The sequence below is a fragment of the Scylla paramamosain genome, unplaced genomic scaffold, assembly GCF_035594125.1.
Source record: "Scylla paramamosain isolate STU-SP2022 unplaced genomic scaffold, ASM3559412v1 Contig1, whole genome shotgun sequence".
Classification (NCBI taxonomy): Eukaryota; Metazoa; Arthropoda; class Malacostraca; order Decapoda; family Portunidae; genus Scylla; species Scylla paramamosain.
In genome coordinates, this window is record NW_026973666.1 from 5,365,603 (window position 1) to 5,385,000 (window position 19,398).

Sequence of the window (19,398 nt, forward strand, 5' to 3'; positions counted from 1 at the left end):
CGCACACACACGCCCTTAATAATGCTGTATGTCACGTACGCCCATGCATACCTCTACACCTACGCACACCCATATCCACGCACGCCCATATATGTCCACACCCACGCCCACACCCACACACACGCCCTCTCATCGTACGTCCGCCGGCTCACGCCCACCCCCAGTCACACACATTATTTACACATTATTCATATATATATCTTTCCCTTCATGTTTGTAATGCAAGGCTGTGGTTACCGTATCGTGCACCACTGGTTGACTTCGTACGTGTGAAAAGAATATCGTACGTTACTTTTATTATTCAATTTTTATAATGTATGTTAATATGCGCAGTTAGTGTAACGACTGTGTATCTGCCGCTTGTTTCATTATAAAGTAATGGACTCAATGTATTATTTCTCTATCTTCTTCCTTCTCTTCCTTCTTCCTTCTCTTCCTCCTCTTCCTCCTCATCATCATCATCATAATTTCCTCTATTTTCATTATTGTCAGTTCATATTTTGATTTTAAAGTGAAGTACGCCATTTTTCCTCCTCCTCCTCCTCCTCCATCTTGTCTGAGGGCATTGGGGCGAGTTGAGGTGCCGGGCGGGTGGCCACGCGCGAGTCCACTCTTACTGCAGACGTGACCGAGGTGGGTGAGCCGGGACGTAGTGAAGGTGAGTATGCTGTTGTGTGTATTTTCTTGGCGTGGTAGGGATGAATAATACGAGTGGGAGTATTTGATGTGGAAAGCCATTGATTTAGATACGAGTGAATGAATAAGGATGGGTAATAATGAATAATTTGTATAGGTAATTGAATAATGAGCTTGTAATGGTGAAATCAACAGTGAATAAGTCATATGAAGGGGAAAGATACGAACAGCAGTGAATAATGAGTGATTTAGATACGAGTGAGTGAGTACCAATGAATAAGGCTGGGTAATAATGAATGATTTGTATAGGTAATTGAATAATGAGCTTGTAATGGTGAAATCACAGTGAATAAGTGATATGAAGGGGAAAGATACGAACAGCAGTGAATAATGAGTGATTTAGATACGAGTGAATGAGTACCAATGAATAAGGATGGGTAATAATGAATGATTTGTATAGGTAATTGAATAATGAGCTTGTAATGGTGAAATCACAGTGAATAAGTGATAAGAAGGGGAGAGATACGAACAGCAGTGAATAATGAGTGATTTAGATACGAGTGAATGAATAAGGATGGGTAATAATGAATGATTTGTATAGGTAACTGAATAATGAGCTTGTAATGGTGAAATCACAGTGAATAAGTGATATGAAGGGGAAAGATACGAACAGCAGTGAATAATGAGTGATTTAGATACGAGTGAGTGAGTACCAATGAATAAGGCTGGGTGATAATGAATGATTTGTATAGGTAATTAAATAATGAGCTTGTAATGGTGAAATCAACAGTGAATAAGTCATATGAAGGGGAAAGATACGAACAGCAGTGAATAATGAGTGATTTAGATACGAGTGAATGAGTACCAATGAATAAGGCTGGGTGATAATGAATGATTTGTATAGGTAACTGAATAATGAGCTTGTAATGGTGAAATCAACAGTGAATAAGTGATATGAAGGGGAAAGATACGAACAGCAGTGAATAATGGGTGAATTAGATACGAGTGAATGAGTACCAATGAATAAGGGGTGGGTAATAATGAATAATTTGTATAGGTAACTGAATGAGGGTGTAATATTGAATAGTGAAAATCGGTGATCTGAGTAATTTGTGTAGTGATGATGTGTGGTGTTAGATTAGGATATATATTCTTTGTATTGGTGTTGATAATGTAATATGATTATAGCATGTGGTGTAAGCAAATTTACGTGTTCTCTCCAGGGTATGGCGTGGTGGTGGCGGCGGCAGCGGCGGTGACGGCGGCAGCGGCGGTGACGACTTGGGTGTCCTGGGTGGCTTTAACAGGCAAGGGTAGTTATGTGAAGGTGTTGGCGGTGGTGGTGAGTCTTATTTAACGACTGGGATAATTTGTACACGTGTCATAGCCTGTTAGTGGTGTATAAGCGTGTTACGGTGGCGGTGGTGAGGTGGTGGTGTTCGCGGTTCTCCAGTTGTGATGACGTGTGTGGCGGTGGTGAGTGTAACCCTACTGCAGGCCTGTGATTGTGGTGGTGGTGGTGATTCAGGTGGCAATCACAAATTTTCAGTGTATCTTGCTTATTTACTCAGGATGAAGCAGTTGCAAGCATCCTGAGCGAAGTTTTTTGCGATATTTCATGTGTTTTCGCGATTATTTGGTGATTCAAACATGCCACATATCTAGAAACTATCAAAACACGATAATTTATCCTTGTTTTGTCAATGTTCCTTGAGGCACGGAGGAAATATCAGCTAATTTAATCGCAAGGCAAGGTAGGGGTGGGGTGGGTCCCTGTGGTTGTAGTGGCCGGGCAGTTTAAAGGCCGCGATGAATGAAAGGAGTGGGAGGTAACGGGGAGGAGAAAAGCGGGGGGGAGGGTACGTTTTTAAAATGCATATAATCGCCAGAAATATATCTTCTAGTATTGATATCCTAGCAATAAAAATACTGCTATATGTGTGTTGCCTGAGACTAGAGCAGGTTCTTAGTATGTATAGAATGAAATCAGTCAGACTCCAGAAATTGTCGTTTGTATGTAGTAATTATAAATTTTGTTATAATAACTGACATTCTATTTGTGCGTATCTTGCGTAAATGTTACGAGTTTTTCCTTCTAGTTAATATACAAAGTCAATATTGGAATCAGTTTTGAAATATAACAACAGTTTGCAGTTGCAATGTTGATATTTTTCATATAAGGAACTATATTATTTATTCATTTATTTACTTTATATAAAGAATTAATACTGTACGACATGTTGGCCTGCTTACGCCGGCAACAGGCAGCCATCATCTTCCCGCGTCAGTAACCGCAAGACCTCGGTACGGGGGGGCTGCGCTAATCTGTGTATCGAAACTTGCCTATAAGAAGTGATTTATTTTCAGTTAACTGTTGAAGACAAGTGTAGCGAGTGTCGGCGCTTGTGTCGGGAGTTCTGAGCACGGCTGTGTCAATGGAGATATCGTGAACACACACAGGAAGGTAAGAAAAACGGCTATCCGTGTATAATATCTTACCTACACGTGATCGGTCTGTTCAAGTCGTTGTCTGAATATTCTCCTCTGTCTTTCGGTGCCATAGTGCCACACATAGTGCCACACATACTGGCTCCCATGTCATCCCTTCTGCCAGGCACCTATATCTACGCAAGGGTTAACCTAACATCTTGGAAGGATCTTGCCTGTGTAGTGACGTTCCAGGAGAGCGAGGGGGTCACACACTTGACACCCTCAAGACTCACGGCCTCAGAGGTCACCCATAAGTTTTCCGTCAACCCTTTCATCACCTGTGTGTACCCAAGACTCCATACACACGCCTAGAGATGCTATTTCTTCATACGACTTAACCCCGGTGTATTGCAGAGTCAGCCGCTGGAATTAACGTTCATCATCTGGTTTAAATAATTGCATCATCATCTTGCACTCCCAGCTTGTTCATATCACTTCCTTATCACGCCTCTTCATCTTATTATGTCTCCCAGCGCTTCTTCTTCCGCTAAACTTCATCATTGCCTTTCTCACTGCATCCTCTTCTCTTCATATCACTTCCTTATCACGCCTCTTCATCTTATTATGTCTCCCAGCGCTCCTTCTCCCGCTTAACTTCATCATCATTGCCTTTCTTACTGCATCCTCTTCTTTCCTTGTGTTCAAAATATGTTAGTTGTGGTTTTCTTGCCTTGATATTAATACGAGTATTCCTCACATTATTCTTTTATCTTCACTGTCTCCTTTCTAACAGTGAAGTGCCAGCTCTACACATCTCACCATCCTCATCTCTGTGCTCTCCAGAATGCCTTCCTCTTTCTTCCTTAAAAACCATGTCTCTGCACCATATAGAAGTACTGGTCTGAACTCAATTGTGTATAAGGTTTTATTGTGTATATCTTCCCAGCTTTAATGGTGTTTTTTTTTTTATCTAAGGTTAATTGTGTAAATCTTTCCAGCTTTAATGGTGTTTTTTTTTTATCTAAGGTTAATTGTGTAAATCTTTCCAGCTTTAATGGTGTTTTTTTTTATCTAAGGTTAATTCTGTATATCTTTTCAGCTTCTTTTCTGTTCCTCCTCCTTCTGCAGTTACTGATCCTAGGTATTTTAACTCTGTGCTTCAATCTTATGCCATCCTCTGATGTTACATGTATTTTCTATTATCTTCTCTGTTGCTTATCATTAAATCTGTCTTTTGTGTGTTTGCATTCATTGTCTCTCTCTCCAGGTTGCTTTTCTATAACAAATATCTCTCCTGTACACCATGTATCTTTCTCTTTCGGTTTCCAACTCGTCTTACTACAAATCTGTTGCTTTTGTTACTAATATGTCTTTTGTATCTTCCCACAACTCTGCTGTTTCTGGTAAGGTGCTTTTGTTACCAGTCTTTGATATCTTCCCACAACTCTGGTGTTTCTGGTAAGGTGCTTTTGTTACCAATGTCTTTTATATCTTCCCACAACTCTGCTGTTTCTGGTAAGGTGCTTTTGTTACCAGTGTCTTTGATATCTTTCCGCAACTCTGCTGTTTCTAGTAAGGTGCTTTTGTTACCAATGTCTTTTGTATCTTCCCACAACTCTGGTGTTTCTAGTAAGGTGCTTTTGTTACTAATGTCTTTTATATCTTCCCACAACTCTGCTGTTTCTGGTAAGGTGCTTTTGTTACTAATGTCTCTGATATCTTCCCACAACTCTGGTGTTTCTGGTAAGGTGCTTTTGTTACCAATGTCTTTGATATCTTCCCACAACTCTGGTGTTTCTGGTAAGGTGCTTTTGTTACTAGTATGTCTTTCCCTGAATGTTTCTTCAACTTTGCTTCTAAATTCATTTTTCTTTTCACTTTTCATCTCCCAGACTTTAATCTTTTCATTCTTTTTTCCTTTCTCTTCCTTCCACTTTTCATCCTAAACTCTGCTACTGATAATCTAATTTAATCTTTCATTCTTCATTCTTTCTCTTCCTTCCACTTTTCATCCTAAAATCTGCTACTAATAATCTGTTGCATCACCACTGCTATAACTTTGCAATCCAGTCTGTACCTAACTTAACCTAACCTAACCTAATATGTAGTCAGTCTGTACCAGAATATGTAGTCAGGAAAAAAAAACTCTAAAAACAAAAAAAAAAAAAAACATTAGATGACTTACATTAAATATTTCTTTCAGATTTAAGAAGTAGGATGATGCCACATAGACAGACAGACAGGTGTGGAAGAAGTGCTGGCATACTGGAGGTCAAGAGTCACGTGTTGAGTCATAAAGGTCACCAAGAGAGGTCATCCACTCAACCCCACTGCCAGTCCAGACGCAACACTGTCATGAAGATTTGCCTCAAGCTGTTTGCCTCTGTCTGCCTGTCTGTCTGTCTGTCTGTCTGTCTGTCTGCCTGCCTGCCTGCCTGCCTGCCTCCCTGCCGGCCAATTAATGATCTGTGTAGTCTGTTATACTTGTGAATATTGTGTGTGTGTTTCTCTTCCTTTCACTTTTCATCCTAAAATCTGCTACTGATAATCTAATTTAATCTTTCATTCTTCATTCTTTCTCTTCCTTCCACTTTTCATCTTAAAATCTGCTACTGATAATCTAATCTAATCTTTCATTCTTCATTCTCTCTTCCTTTCACTTTTCATCCTAAAATCTGCTACTATTAATCTAATCTAATCTTTTCATTCTTCATTCTTTCTCTTCCTTCCACTTTTCATCCTAAAATCTGCTACTATTAATCTAATCTAATCTTTTCATTCTTCATTCTTTCTCTTCCTTCCACTTTTCATCCTAAAATCTGCTACTAATAATCTGTTGCATCACCACTGCTATAACTTTGCAATCCAGTCTGTACCTAACTTAACCTAACCTAATATGTAGTCAGTCTGTACCAGGATATGTAGTCAGTCTGTACCAGAATATGTAGTCAGTCTGTACCAGAATATGTAGTCAGGAAAAAAAAACTCTAAAAACAAAAAAAAAAAAAAAACATTAGATGACTTACATTAAATATTTCTTTCAGATTTAAGAAGTAGGATGATGCCACATAGACAGACAGACAGGTGTGGAAGAAGTGCTGGCATACTGGAGGTCAAGAGTCGCGTGTTGAGTCATAAAGGTCACCAAGAGAGGTCATCCACTCAACCCCACTGCCAGTCCAGACGCAACACTGTCATGAAGATTTGCCTCAAGCTGTTTGCCCCTGTCTGCCTGTCTGCCTGTCTGTCTGTCTGTCTGTCTGTCTGTCTGCCTGCCTGCCTGCCTGCCTGCCTGCCTGCCTGCCTGCCTGCCTGCCTGCCTGTCTGCCTGTCTGTCTGTCTGTCTGTCTGTCTGCTTGCCTGCCTCCCTGTCTGCCTGCCTGCCTGCCTGCCTGTCTGCCTGCCTGCCTGCCTGCCTGCCTGCCTGTCTGTCTGTCTGTCTGTCTGTCTGTCTGTCTGTCTGTCTGCCTGCCTGTCTGCCAATTAATGATCTGTGTATTCTGTTATACTTGTGAATACTGTGTGTGTGTGTGTGTGTGTGTGTGTGTGTGTGTTGTATTGTTGTGTAAAGTATATTATTGATTGTATAGCACATGTATGGGCTGGCCAGACCTGATGTACTGTGACAACCAAAATCTTGACATATACTGCTTGATAAATGAAAAGTAAAAATAGATAAATAAAATAAAAATTTTGAGCCAAACTAATGAGGTCTTTCTCTGCTCTTTTTCAGAGGTGCGTATGTCTGCGAGTCAGCCCAACCAAAACCTCTTGTGTCTTGCCTTATTCTGATAATAGGTTCAGTTAGGTTATTTAGTGTGGGGGTCTCTTTTCCTTACTAACAAAATTAACATAACCTGTCCCTTCTCGTCAAGCTGTCCGTGGGAGATGCCCCGAGACTCTCAGGTGTTTCTCAAGCATCCACTGCCAGTGTGGTGAGTCTCCTCTGCATTTCCTGCCTGTTAAATTACCTGTTATATTGATGTTTTTTTTTCAGAATTTATTTATTTTATTTTAACCTGTGTGTGTGTGTGTGTGTGTGTGTGCTTGCTATCAGTTTCATAGGTAAATGTGTGGAAAGATTAATTCTAAGTCAAAATAAATATAGCTTTATTTTCTGTTCTAGTCTAACCTTCCCCCTGTCTCATCTCTGCCTGTCAATTTCTGCTTCTCCCATGTGTATCTCAGCCTCTCCCAGTCTATCCCAGTCTCTCCCAATCCATCCCAGCCTCTCCCAGTGCATCCCAGCCTCTCCCAATCCATCCCAGCCTCTCCCAGTGCATCCCAGCCTCTCCCAGATCATCCCAGTCTCTCCCAATCCATCCCAGCCTCTCCCAGTGCATCCCAGCCTCTCCCAGATCATCCCATCCTCTCCCAGACCATCCCAGCCTCTCCCAGACCATCCTATTAACCCCCCCCAGACTATCCCAGCCTCTCCCAGCCTCTTAATTTTTGTGTGTGTGTGTGTGCCTTTTGAGTGAGAGTATTGAAATGTTTGGTTAAGTCAACATTCTGACCTGAGAGAGAAAATTGTCACTTACTCCAAGATTTAGTTAATTTCTTTAGGTCAGAAATTAATTTGAATAAGTAGTAAATTTGGTATTTTTGCCCATTCATTCATTGATTCATTAATTTGTGTGTTAAGGGAGAGTAGTCTTGTAGAATCATTCACTCTCTCCTTCACAGTTTGTAGGAGAGTGAGTGAAATAATTTATTGATTGTGAACTAATGGATCTTTTTCCCCTCTCTCTCTCTCTCTCTCTCTCTCTCTCTCTCTCTCTCTCTCTCTCTCTCTCTCTCTCTCTCTCTCTCTCTCTCTCTCTCTCTCCCCCCCCATAACAGCTAGGTCACCTTGAATAGTCAGACGGGGCTCACTCAACGTAAGTGTAGTCTTGTTGTGTCTTGTCACTATAAACTGATGGATGGATATAATTGTTATATATATGTATATATAATTTTATTTATTACTTGTATGTACAATGACAACACCTTCAGATGACACAAATTTCCATGTGAATTTAATGTTGTCCTCCCTTTCCTCCATATCTTCCTTCCACGTTATTCCTCCATAAGTTATGCTTTCCTCAACCTTTTCTGAGTGACTATCATCTCAATTCAGTCAAAATAACCTTTTTTTTTATTTTATTTTTTTTCCTCTCAGAAGTGACTTAGTAATTGCAAATTTTGTGTTCCAGTGTTGCAGTGTTCGTGTTGCAGTGTTGCAGACTTTCACCCAAACAAGGGGAGTATTGCGTATTTATTGCATTGATTTTGTATATATATATTGCTTGATGGGAGGTGGATGGTTGGCGGGTGGGTGGGGGAATCTGAGGGTACCTATGTAGGGTGTGTGTGTGTGTGTGTGTCTGTCTGTCTGTCTGTTTTTTTTTTTTTGTTTGTGTGTGTGTGTATTTTTTTTTATATATGTGTGTGTGTGTGTGTGTCTGTCTGTTTTTTTTGTTGTTTGTGTGTGCGTGTGTGTGTGTGTGTGTGTAGGTATTAGGCCAGAATCTTAGAATATTTGACTTAGGTTAATAGAAGAGTGGTAGGTTAATAGAAGAGTGGTAAGTTGATGTTATTTATGAAAGGGTTAAGTAAGGCATAGAGAGAGACAGAGAGCTACTGATAGGATTAGGATGATAGGGAGTGTGAATGGTTAGCTCAGATTATATGGAGTGCTTCATTCCATATAATCAGAGCTTGTGTGGCATGCTGCACTGTTGCATACAAGTATCTTCTTATTTCCGTAGTGGTGGTGGTGCTGGTGGTAGTGGTGGTGGTGGTGGTGGCACGTTATGAATGATATTTTTTGTTTTTTTTTTTGGTTCGGGGGTATATAGTGTTTATAGATATATATATATATTTTTTTTTTTACCCAGATCTTTTGGTAAGAGGTCTGGGTTTATGTATGGATGTATGTACGTGTCTGGCCAGTATTTGGTAAGATGCTGGCTGGATTGTGTGTCCATGCGTGTGTGTGTGTGTGTGCGTGTGTGTGTATGTATGTATGTATGTATGTACGTGTCTGGCCAGTATTTTGGTAAGATACTGGCTGGATTGTGTGTCCATGCGTGTGTGTGTGTGTGTGCGTGTGTGTGTATGTATGTATGTATGTATGTACGTGTCTGGCCAGTATTTTGGTAAGATACTGGCTGGATTGTGTGTGTGTGTGTGTGTGTGTGTGTGTGTGTGTGCGCAATTTTCTTCTTTTAGGTTAACTAATTAGTTAAATAAATAAATAAATGAGAAAATAAATAAATAAATAAATGAGAAAATAGGTAAAAGTAATAATAAGAAAATTTGAAAGTAAATAAATATATAAATAAAAATATAGGAATATTTATGAGGTGGGGGAGCAGAAGGGGGGGTGGGTAAGCAAGATTAGGTGTGCTGGTAGAAGTAGGGGGTGAAGGGGCGGGTGAGGAAGCTGTATGGATGACCACAATAGGGGGGACGGGTTGGGGTAGGATGTGGGTGATATATAATTTGCTAATATTTGAACCCTTTACATACCGACATGCATACTGACACATTTCTCTCAGACAGATAAGCCTGGCTGGTGAGAGAGAGAGGGAGTGGGGGGTCTGTTTCATTTATGTAAGTGTTTGAGGTGACGAGGTTGTCTGGCCAGCCTTGACCCAGTACATGTGATAGGCTTATTGGAATTCATCATTGTTCTTGCATTGTAATCGTTATTGTGTGTGTGTGTGTGTGTGTTTGTTATTAGTGTACTTTAAATTGTAGATGGTGTATTATTGAATTAACATAAAGTTAACATGAATTAACATAAAGCACAATTTTATTAGTATTTTTTGTTTATTTGTTTTAACCAAGACTTTAGTGTACAAGTTTTTGGTAAATAAATTGTTATTAACATTACTTACTGTTTTGAAACCTTTCTACTGTAGGAGTTTAAGTCACAGGAAGAAGTAAAGAGACATTGGTGTAAATATTGGATTGCATTAGAAAAAAAAAATAATAATTTTCCTCCCAAAGGTGAACAGTACTTATGGAGGCCTGAATGGTGGTGAGTCCATTCCAGACTATTCCAGTCACCCACCACTCTTTGACAACTAATTCCTCCTTACTTACTAATTCCTTCTTACTTACTACTACTACTACTACGACTACTACAGCTGGCCACACACATTTAAAGCCATTTTTTTAAATTTTTACAAAGTTTAGACATAGACAGATAAAAGAATTTGTTTGTTGAATGCCTAATTGCTTCATTTCTGGTATTTTAATATATTTTTTAATTGTTAGGGTGTTCAAGGTGTTTTTTCATAATATTAGTGATAGTTTTGTAGGCTTTGCTTATTTATGTCTGATTTTTTATCTATTAATCTCTCAGTGTACCCATTTATCTAAGTATCTGCTGGACCTAACTTAACTAGGCCTATCTGTTTTTCTCTCAATGTCGATCTATTTACCTAATCTAACCATCTATCTCTCAGTCTATTTAACTTTCTGTTTAACCATTTATCTATGTCTCTATCTCAATCTATGTAACTAAGTACCTACCTAATCTAACCATCTCTATCTCTCTCTCTCAGAATGTGGATGAGGGGACAAGAGAGCCAGTGTTCCAAGTACCACCACCATCACCACTGCCACCACCACCACCACCATCAGGAGCACAGATTCACTGAAGTCTCTACCAAGATTTCTTTGAGTTTTTTGATAAATTTAACTTCCAGGAGAGAGAGAGAGATGCTGATTGTTAAAGGCAGTGTGTGAAGCCTGCCCACTGTCTTTGTATATACAGGTTAGGGTGTGTGTGTGTGTGTGTGTGTGTGTGAGCGTTTTGTATCCTCCACACTGCTTGTCTTAATCTAGCTTGCCAAACTAAATGAAGTCATCCACAGCCACAGCCTTATTCTTCCTTTCATTTGTATCTACACAGTCCTATGAGCAGCTCCTCTTCCTCCTCCTCCTCCTCCTCCTCCTCCTCCTCTTAATGTTTTCTCTTTCACTGCTGTTCATGAAAGTGTAGAAGAAATATTAGTTATATCTGGCAGTGATCAGACCTCATGTACAGGTGTGGTCCCTTACTACAGACACAGCCTAAGGTAACCTAACCCAATCATTTCAGAAGGTGGAATTTGAGTCGGCCAAGCCTCAGAAATGCAGGAAGGATTAGCGGTGATGACTGCAGGCTGCCATCGACCCGCAGGTAATTACCACATACTGCCGGTGCCCTTGTCACACATCGGAACGCTGCCCTAATTTATGGTTTTATCCTTTTGTTTGTTTATTTATTTATTTATTTATTTATTTATTTATTACCTCTCAACTCATTAAGTCTATCTACCTGACAGCTTTGTGTACAGAAACACTTACCTACTGACTCGCTGACTTGCTTCCAGGTGTGATGGTGCCCGACCAGCTGGTACACATCAGTGAGATGGTGGTGGTGCTGGAAAACAGCTGGTTTGCCAAGGGCAGCGCCAGGCAGGCTGCCTGCCCACACAGTCACCAGAAGGATCACAGGTAAGGCAGAGAGGGGAGAGGCATGACAGGGTGATATTGAGAGAGAGAGAGAGAGAGATTGAGATTGTGTGATTATAAAGTAGAAAGGATGAAAGTGTTAGTCTGTGTGTGCAAGAGGAACAGAGATAGATTATTCCTTCTGCTGGTCTGGCTTTCTACTGTCTATTTGTCTGGTATAATGTCTATATTTATATTATTCCTGCTGGTCTGGTCTATTTATATTATTGCTCCTGCTGAATCCACTATTTTTCTCCACTAATGTATTATTCCACTATGATATTCCAATGACAGATTTCAGTTCTTCAGTATTTTGAGCAGTTCTGAAGTTCCAGTGACAGGTATAACTTCCTCACCAGACTTATCAGTGGTGTGTTGAGATGTTCCACTGACAGGTATAGCTGCATCTGACTCACCAATACTTTGCTGTAAGGTTCCATTCACAGGTAAAGCCTCATCAGACACAACACAGAGTGCAGCTTCTTCTGAGATACCAGTGGTCTGAAGTGAAGCTGCAAGAAGTTTTCCCAGCACAGATCTTCACTTACATTTCTGTTGCCAGCACATCTCCCGTCAGGTCTTGGGAGCACCGGGTGTTGTTCGGCAGGAAGGAGGCCAGGTTGTTAGGGCACGGCCTCACCCCACTGTCGCACACACCCACAGGCATGAGGGGTGCCAGCCAGCAGGCCACGTCCCCAACACAGCTCCCACCTGCATCCTGACCTCATTCAGCATCAACACCAGCCACACAGAAAAGTGATGCTCCTGCAACAGCTGACGTTTACCTTTGCCAGTCACCTCGTCCATGCTGAACTGCTCCACCAGCACCTTTGAAGCAGCTGTCCTACATCCTCCTGGAAGCAACAGCATACAGTATGATCAACACAACTGTATTTCAGCCAATGTTAAATACAATTACTTTGCATCTTTAAACTTCAATCTTTCCTTTATGTGTGACAATAACAGTTTCAATCTTGGATATGATATGTCACTCAGTCATTCAGTCAGTCAGTCACTCAGTCACACAGTTATTCATCAATGAGTGAGTCCTACCTTCACTGTATACCCAGTGTGTATACAGTGACAGATTTCACTCACTCACTCACCCCTCCCACCTGCTTCCCACCCCCAGGTCATCACAGGAATCAAATGCAGCATCAGTATGGCTCACCAAACACTTCCCCTCACACTGGTGGTGTTGACCTGCCTTGTGAACACCTGATCTCCTGTGCTCCTGTCCTTCACAGCTCTCCAGGTGACATCAGGTAAGTCAGACACCTATCTTTCACTTAATAGCTCTCTCAACCCCTAGTGGAAAGGCTACTACTACTACTACTACTACTACAGCTGGCCCCACACATTTAAAGTCATTTTTTTTTATTTTTACAAAGTTTAGACATAGACAGATAGAAGAATTTGTTTATTGAATGCCTAATTGCCTCATTTCTGGTATTTTAATATATTTTTTAATTGTTAGGGTGTTCAAGGGTTTTTTCATAATATTAGTGATAGTTTTGCAGGCTCTGCTTATTTATCTGTCACACTCAGACTTTCCTTTCCTCCACTTAGCTGAGTGCAGCTGTCGGTGACTGCAGGAATGGACCTCAGATGGTGGATACAGCATTACCAAGTCAAGAAGGAGACACTGTGATGTGGCTGCAGGTGGATAGGTGAGGCATTGTTCTAGTGTTGTTGTGAGGTGTTCCATTACCTTGAAATCCACAGGCCTTGTTACCTTGCATGCATGTTCAACAAAAGTCAAAGCTAATGAGAAACTTGCTTTTATAAAACAGCTTGCTACCCAACAAAGCAAAGGATTATATTTATTTATTTATAGTCTTTCACTATTCCATAATTCAAGCCAGTGAATCTAATCTCTTTCTTTCTATACAGATACCAGGATATGTGACCACCACCACCACCACCACCACCACCATTGGAGATGCCCCTCTGTAGTTGCACATTACGGCCCTGTTGTGTACCCTGGTGGCCTTCATAGTTGACCGGTGAGTACGTATATATGTTGAGGGTTGCTGTGCTCTCAGTCACTGTCTTCCGAGGCCACAGAGAGTTTCTCCTGTTGATACTGTAGAAATGTTGTGTATCTGTCAGAAGAACCATAAAAAAACTCTCTTGAAAACCTGTGTCTCTTCAACTAGAGGCTTTGCGAAGTTGTGGAGGTGTGGCCAGACTTGTTTCAGAATGTACCAGAAAGTCTAACCTGATTTTCTTGTTAATATTGGGATTTTTATTGGAGTTAAAAGGAAGTTTGATATTTTATGAATATTTATTTATTTGGTGAATTCAATGAAGTTTGACATAAAGTTATATTCAAAGTAATTACAAACACACACACACACACACACACACACACACACACACACACACACACACTACAGGTCTTAACCAATGCATCATAAATTTTTGTGTATAGTTACATTGTGCTTAGTATTTTGCAAACAGCATCTTTAATAATTTTATTGCATGCCTAAAAAAAAAAAAATTCAAGCAACATAACTTAATATTTGTGTTTGTTTATGTGCATGGCTCTAAATAATATATGTTTGTGTGTTTGTGTGTTAGTTGGCTTGTGTGTGTCTGTGGTTTGCTATTGGTTCAGTACATCTGTGCCTGGCCTGGTCTGAAACGTGGCTGCTTTACAATGTTTTCTGGCACAGAGGAAGAAATGGTGTGCTGTTCTTCTGTTTTGTCCTGACTGAGAAGCTGTTGTGCTTTTTTTTCCTTGTTCTGCGTTGCTGTGCTTCAAGGGGTAGACTTGCCTGTCCTCCATTGTCCTGTGTCTGTCATGCTTGTTGTATAGTCAGTAAAACACCTTTTGTTCTGTCTTGCCCTGAATGGTCTGTTGTGCTTGTTGTGTCTCTCAGATCTTCCACATTCTCTTCTTCTCTTATTTTTTCTGATAATTTCCTTTGACTTTAATTCTTTTCATCTATCAACACCAATATACCACACCACACCACACCACCACCACCACCACCACCACCACCACCACCACCTGCATCACACTCAGACTTTCCTTTCCTCCACTTAGCTGAGTGCAGCTGTCGGTGACTGCAGGAATGGACCTCAGATGGTGGACACAGCATTACCAAGTCAAGAAGTTGTCCAGTATTTTATCTCTGCTCTCAAACAAGCAATGACCAGTGGTGGTGTTGTTCATGTCTGGCTTGTGTGTGTGTGTGTGTGTGTGTGTGTGTGTGTGTGTGTGTGTGTGTGTGTGTGAGTTTGTTCACCCATTATGATTTGAAGAGATTGTGTTTGTATTTTTATTGTGGTACTCTGTGATTATACTTTGAAATTATACGGCCTTAAAATTGACCTTTACCCTCGTAGTGACCTCTGCTTGACCCTGTGTGGTAGTGGAGTGAGGCTTGTGACAGTTAGGTATGGAGGAATTGGTTGTCAGAAAGAGTGGTGGGTGACTGGAATAGTCTGGAATGGACTCACCACCAGTCAGGTTGTCAGAGGTCAGTCAACACCAAGCTTTAAAAGAAGGGATTTGCTCGCCGGAAGTCCACAGATCCGGAACGGCCCAAGAACGCACACACGGGTGCTGTTGCCGTGAGCTGAGCCCCAATCCTTCCTCTTTCCACGCGTAATCTCTTCTTGGCCGATGCTTCTTGTTATTTTTATTTGTGGTTAAGGACCAGCACCTCAGTGGCTCCTTTTTCATCTGCTTTAAAATAAGGAAACAGAGAGAGAACATTTGAACATTTATTAATAACTAACAGTTACATTTAGGAGATATATACATAGTGAGGTTTAATGTGTCTGTTGTAGTTAGCCTTTTTAAAGCAGAGGTTTAAAGTAGTGTGGTAGATATGATAAGAAGAAGAGTCTGGATACACTATTGCTTTAGAATGAGGTAATAATTCAAATTAGTAGGTAGCTAAGATCAGATTTTAAAATTTTGTTTTAAATGTGGTGATAGAGGGTACATCCTGAATTTGGAGAGGCACAGAGTTCCATACACGAGGCCCTAGATAAGAAAGTGAGTGGTTAAATTGGTTAAGTCCATGAGGGGAAGAATGGTGAGGTTAGACATACTAGCCTATCTTCAAAAGTTTTCTTATTCATATTCATTCACTCCTTGGGTCACTAAATAGCAATGGCAACAGTGACAAGGCATTATTACTTACAGGAAAGAGTCGGCCTCCAGCATTACTTTGGGCTGGACGTACCGTAGCTTGCGTTCACTGTTGTCGCAGATCACCCGGGCCAGGCTTGTCTTGCGGAGCTCGTACAGTCGTTCTGAAAGTGTGGTTCGGTTTAAGCTGTGTGTTTCTGAATGCATGGAACAGTTCAGGGCTCCCTTCCTAAATATATGGTAGTATTATTGAATTATTAATTTATTATAATACTGTAGCCCAAATAATGAACAAAAGGCCATAAGAACACAAGAAAGGCTGATATTGACAAACATAAGATAAAAAAGGAAGGAGAATTGAAAGAAACAAGAAGGAACTGAGAGGAAGAAGAAGGAAAATAGACAGTAATGTTTATAATTTGAATAACCCATAGACAACAAGAGAACAGAGAAGACCTGCTGTTTCTGGACACAAGGCAAACAAGAGGAAATAGCAAGGGGGTAGGAAACACATCAACAACCATTGTAACATAAATTTATACTAAGAATAGCTGGTATTTTAAATGGACTTAATAGATGTATAGCCTTGCAATCTCAGTTTATGATTTCAAGCAGGTGAAAACACACACACACACACACACACACACACACACACACACACACACACACACACACACACACACACACACACATATGATTAGGTAGAGTACAGACACAGGAAAAAGGTATATTCATTGAAATCTTGCAAAATGACCTTAGTATGGCCCAGAATACAGATCATTTAAGGTCAAGTTGCATGAAATTTATTTATTTAGAGGTATTTATTTATGTTGGTATATGTTGACCTCAGCAAGACCCAGGACACAAGGTCATTCAAAGTCAGATGTATTGCTGTTTTGACCTCAGCAGACCCAGAATGAAAGGTCATTGAAGGTCAAATTATGTTTATGAAGCTTTTCTATTTCATTTAGTGAGATGTGTGTGTGTGTGTGTGTGTGTGTGTTATATGCTTTTTGTTTGTTAGGGGACAAGAGAGTTGTGAGAGAGTAGCGTTTATTCTGGAGCATAGTGACCCTGGTGGCATTTTCACTACTACTATTGATTTTATCTATCTCAGGGAAGGTTAGGTTAGGTTAAACTAGGTTAGGGTAGGTTAGGATATCGCACCACCTTTCTTTGTTAATCTTACCAATTATTATTTTTGGTACTTTGAACTATCTTAGCCTAACCTAACCTAACCTTAAATAAATAAACAAATAGAATAAATAAACAAATATAAACTTACCTGATTGATTCTGCTCTTTGTTGATATTGGCAATCTTCTTCCGTGAGTGGGACAGCACTTGACAAGTTTACAACTTGTTCTTCAGTTCTTTTCACATGTAAATTGCAGGCATGCATTTACAGTTCATAAGGTCTTCCCATGCAGGTTTCTTATCTGCATGGGTCAGGGAAGCGTGAAACCGTCCCTTTATTATACATTGTTTTTATGCCATGATGTTAACCAAACGCACTGTTTCATCATTTGACAAGTTTGGTTCCTCCTGAGTGTTTGGAGTTGGGTCCATGGAGTTTAAATTGTTGTTGTCAGGTCTTGTTTACATATGAGCACATACTTCTTTCGAATGGCACACATTTACAGTAATACTCATATGTAGATAAATAATACTTTAATATAATAACAGCTAAGGCATTGCAAAATAAGAACATGAGAAATTAATGCTGGAAAAAATACGAAAAAGACCAGAGATGAGCGCTCAAATAATTATAAGAAAGAAAATCCTAGAATATATAAGCCCGCGGTCTCTTGGTGGGTCATGTAGGTTCGCTTCAAGTGACACAAATTCATGTATATAATTGGATTGCTTCATCATTTACAGCTAAGGCATTGCAAAATAAGAACATGAGAAATCAATAATGGGAAAAATACGAGAAAGGGCCACAGATGAGCGGTAAAATAATTATAAGAAAGAAAATCCTATAATATTTAAGCCACTGGTCTCTTGCACTATGGAGTCACGTAGGGAGTCGCTTTAAGGTACGCCTTGGCTTGAAAATGTGACGTTTTTTTCGTTTCCCTTCCTTCAGCTACGCTTTCCCCGCGGTGAGTGGAAAGGTTAAGGTTAAGGTGCCTCAGTGTGGAGTTAAATTGAGGAATAACTTAGAACAGATATTTGTATATTTTGGATTTTATTTATTTTTTTTGAGGTGAACGTTTTGCTAGGCATTTGTTAGGCTGGACTGTAGTGTTGTCTCTTCTCTCATTCCCTCCTTCTCCTTTGTATAAGGTTATTAATTTGGTAGTGTATGGCAAGATGTGTTGAGTGATAACTACAGGTTGGGGTGTGGAGTTGGATCCGGTTGTGGCCCAGCAATGGGTGATCTTTAACCCTTTCACTGTGACACAAAGCAATTAGCAGTGCCAGAAGCAATGTGTGAAGTCTTTATAAGCATAACTGAAACAGAAATTAATAACTGGGAACCCATTTTGACTAAGCCATAAGCCCAGCGTGTAGTGAGGTGTCTCATTAGGGTACTTGTGTAGGATTGGAGTCCCGGGGTGGCTTAGCCCATAAGTTGCCTATGCTAGTTGCCAGGCATGGCAACAGGAATGAACAACTGGGAACCAATTTTCACTAAACCATAAGCTCTGTCATCGTGGGACCACATTCCTTCATGAGTGCTACCTGCTTAGCTTGGTGGTGCTGGTGGTGGTGTTGGTGGTTACCTTAATGTCTGTCTGTCTCCTCCTCCTCCTCCTCCTCCTCCTCCTCCTCCTCCTCCTCCTCCCCACCACCCCTGCCGAGAGGTGAGTGTATGTTTATTCTGATTTCCTATTCTGTTTATTTCTCAGTTTTAGGACTTTATATAATGTTTTTTTTAGACTTGTCAAGGCTAGCTGATTAACCCTGACTACATGGCAAGATGTGTTGACTGATAACTACAGGTTGGGGTTTGGAGTTGGATCTGGTTGTGCCCCAGCAATGGGTGATCTTTAACCCTTTCACTGTGACACAAAGCAATTAAAAGCAGTGCCAGAAGCAATGTGTCAAGTCTTTATAAGCATAACTAACAGAAATTAATAACTGGGAACACATTTTCACTAAGCCATAAGCCCAGCGTGTAGTGAGGTGTCTCATTAGGGTACTTGTGTAGGATTGGGGTCCTGGGGTGGCTTAGCCCATAAGTTGCCTATGCTAGTTGCCAGGCATGGCAACAGGAATGAACAACTGGGAACCCATTTTCACTAAACCATAAGCTTTGTCATCCTGGGACCACATTCCTTCATGAGTGCTACTTGGTTGGTGGCATTGGTGGTTAGGTTAATGTCTCCCTGAAGTGTGTGTGTGTGTGTGTGTGTGTGTGTGTGAATGAATCATTTTTCACATTCCTGAAAATGTAAGAATGAGAAATAGAATGTTATGAAAACAGGAAATTTCTAGTCTAACCACATGAACTTTGGTGTTTTTCAGAACACTCTTAAGGTCATTAACCTAAGCTAAACTACCCATGGGGGCTTTTCCCTCCATGGACCTCCTTCATTAACCTAACTTAACCAAAAATTACCCAGCCTAACCAAACTTTACATTACCCGAGAACCGAACGTAACCTAACCCAACACAACGTAACGTTATGTAACCTAAAGGAGCCAGGGGGGCTTTGCCCTGCATACTCCCTGTTTATGGCTAGTAATGTTAGCTTTTTTTACACCACCATACCACAATAAAAACAAT

General features: G+C 40.5%; 1 protein-coding gene and 1 long non-coding RNA gene across 10 annotated transcripts in view; one reads left to right on the forward strand and one right to left on the reverse strand.

Annotated features, from left to right (window-relative positions):
- Window positions 1-535: 535 nt before the first annotated feature.
- Window positions 536-19,398, forward strand: part of LOC135095807 (uncharacterized) — a 28,859-nt gene continuing 9,996 nt past the window's right edge. Inside the window, exons 1-14 of one of the 7 annotated variants that reach the window (XR_010264500.1) lie at window positions 538-658; window positions 1,860-1,943; window positions 3,004-3,100; window positions 5,270-5,552; window positions 6,111-7,001; window positions 7,909-7,946; window positions 8,262-10,834; window positions 11,162-11,242; window positions 11,436-11,559; window positions 11,990-12,429; window positions 12,689-12,821; window positions 13,126-13,226; window positions 13,450-13,562; window positions 14,609-14,878. Coding sequence is in view for 5 of the 7 variants with exons in the window: in XM_063996917.1 (XP_063852987.1) it covers window positions 11,194-11,242; window positions 11,436-11,559; window positions 11,990-12,278 (462 nt within the window). In the remaining 2 variants the exon portion in view is untranslated. The other 6 variants (XR_010264501.1, XM_063996917.1, XM_063996920.1 and 3 more) reach the window with 6 other exon arrangements.
- Window positions 13,825-17,762, reverse strand: LOC135095808 (uncharacterized). Of its 3 annotated transcripts, none has more exons than XR_010264505.1 (3): window positions 16,950-17,704; window positions 15,717-15,828; window positions 13,825-15,250 (listed from the first exon to the last, which is right to left on the reverse strand). It is a non-coding gene; the product is annotated as an uncharacterized LOC135095808 (long non-coding RNA). The 3 variants fall into 3 exon arrangements; XR_010264504.1 differs by having other exon boundaries at window positions 13,825-15,253; window positions 16,950-17,703; XR_010264503.1 differs by having other exon boundaries at window positions 13,825-15,828; window positions 16,950-17,762.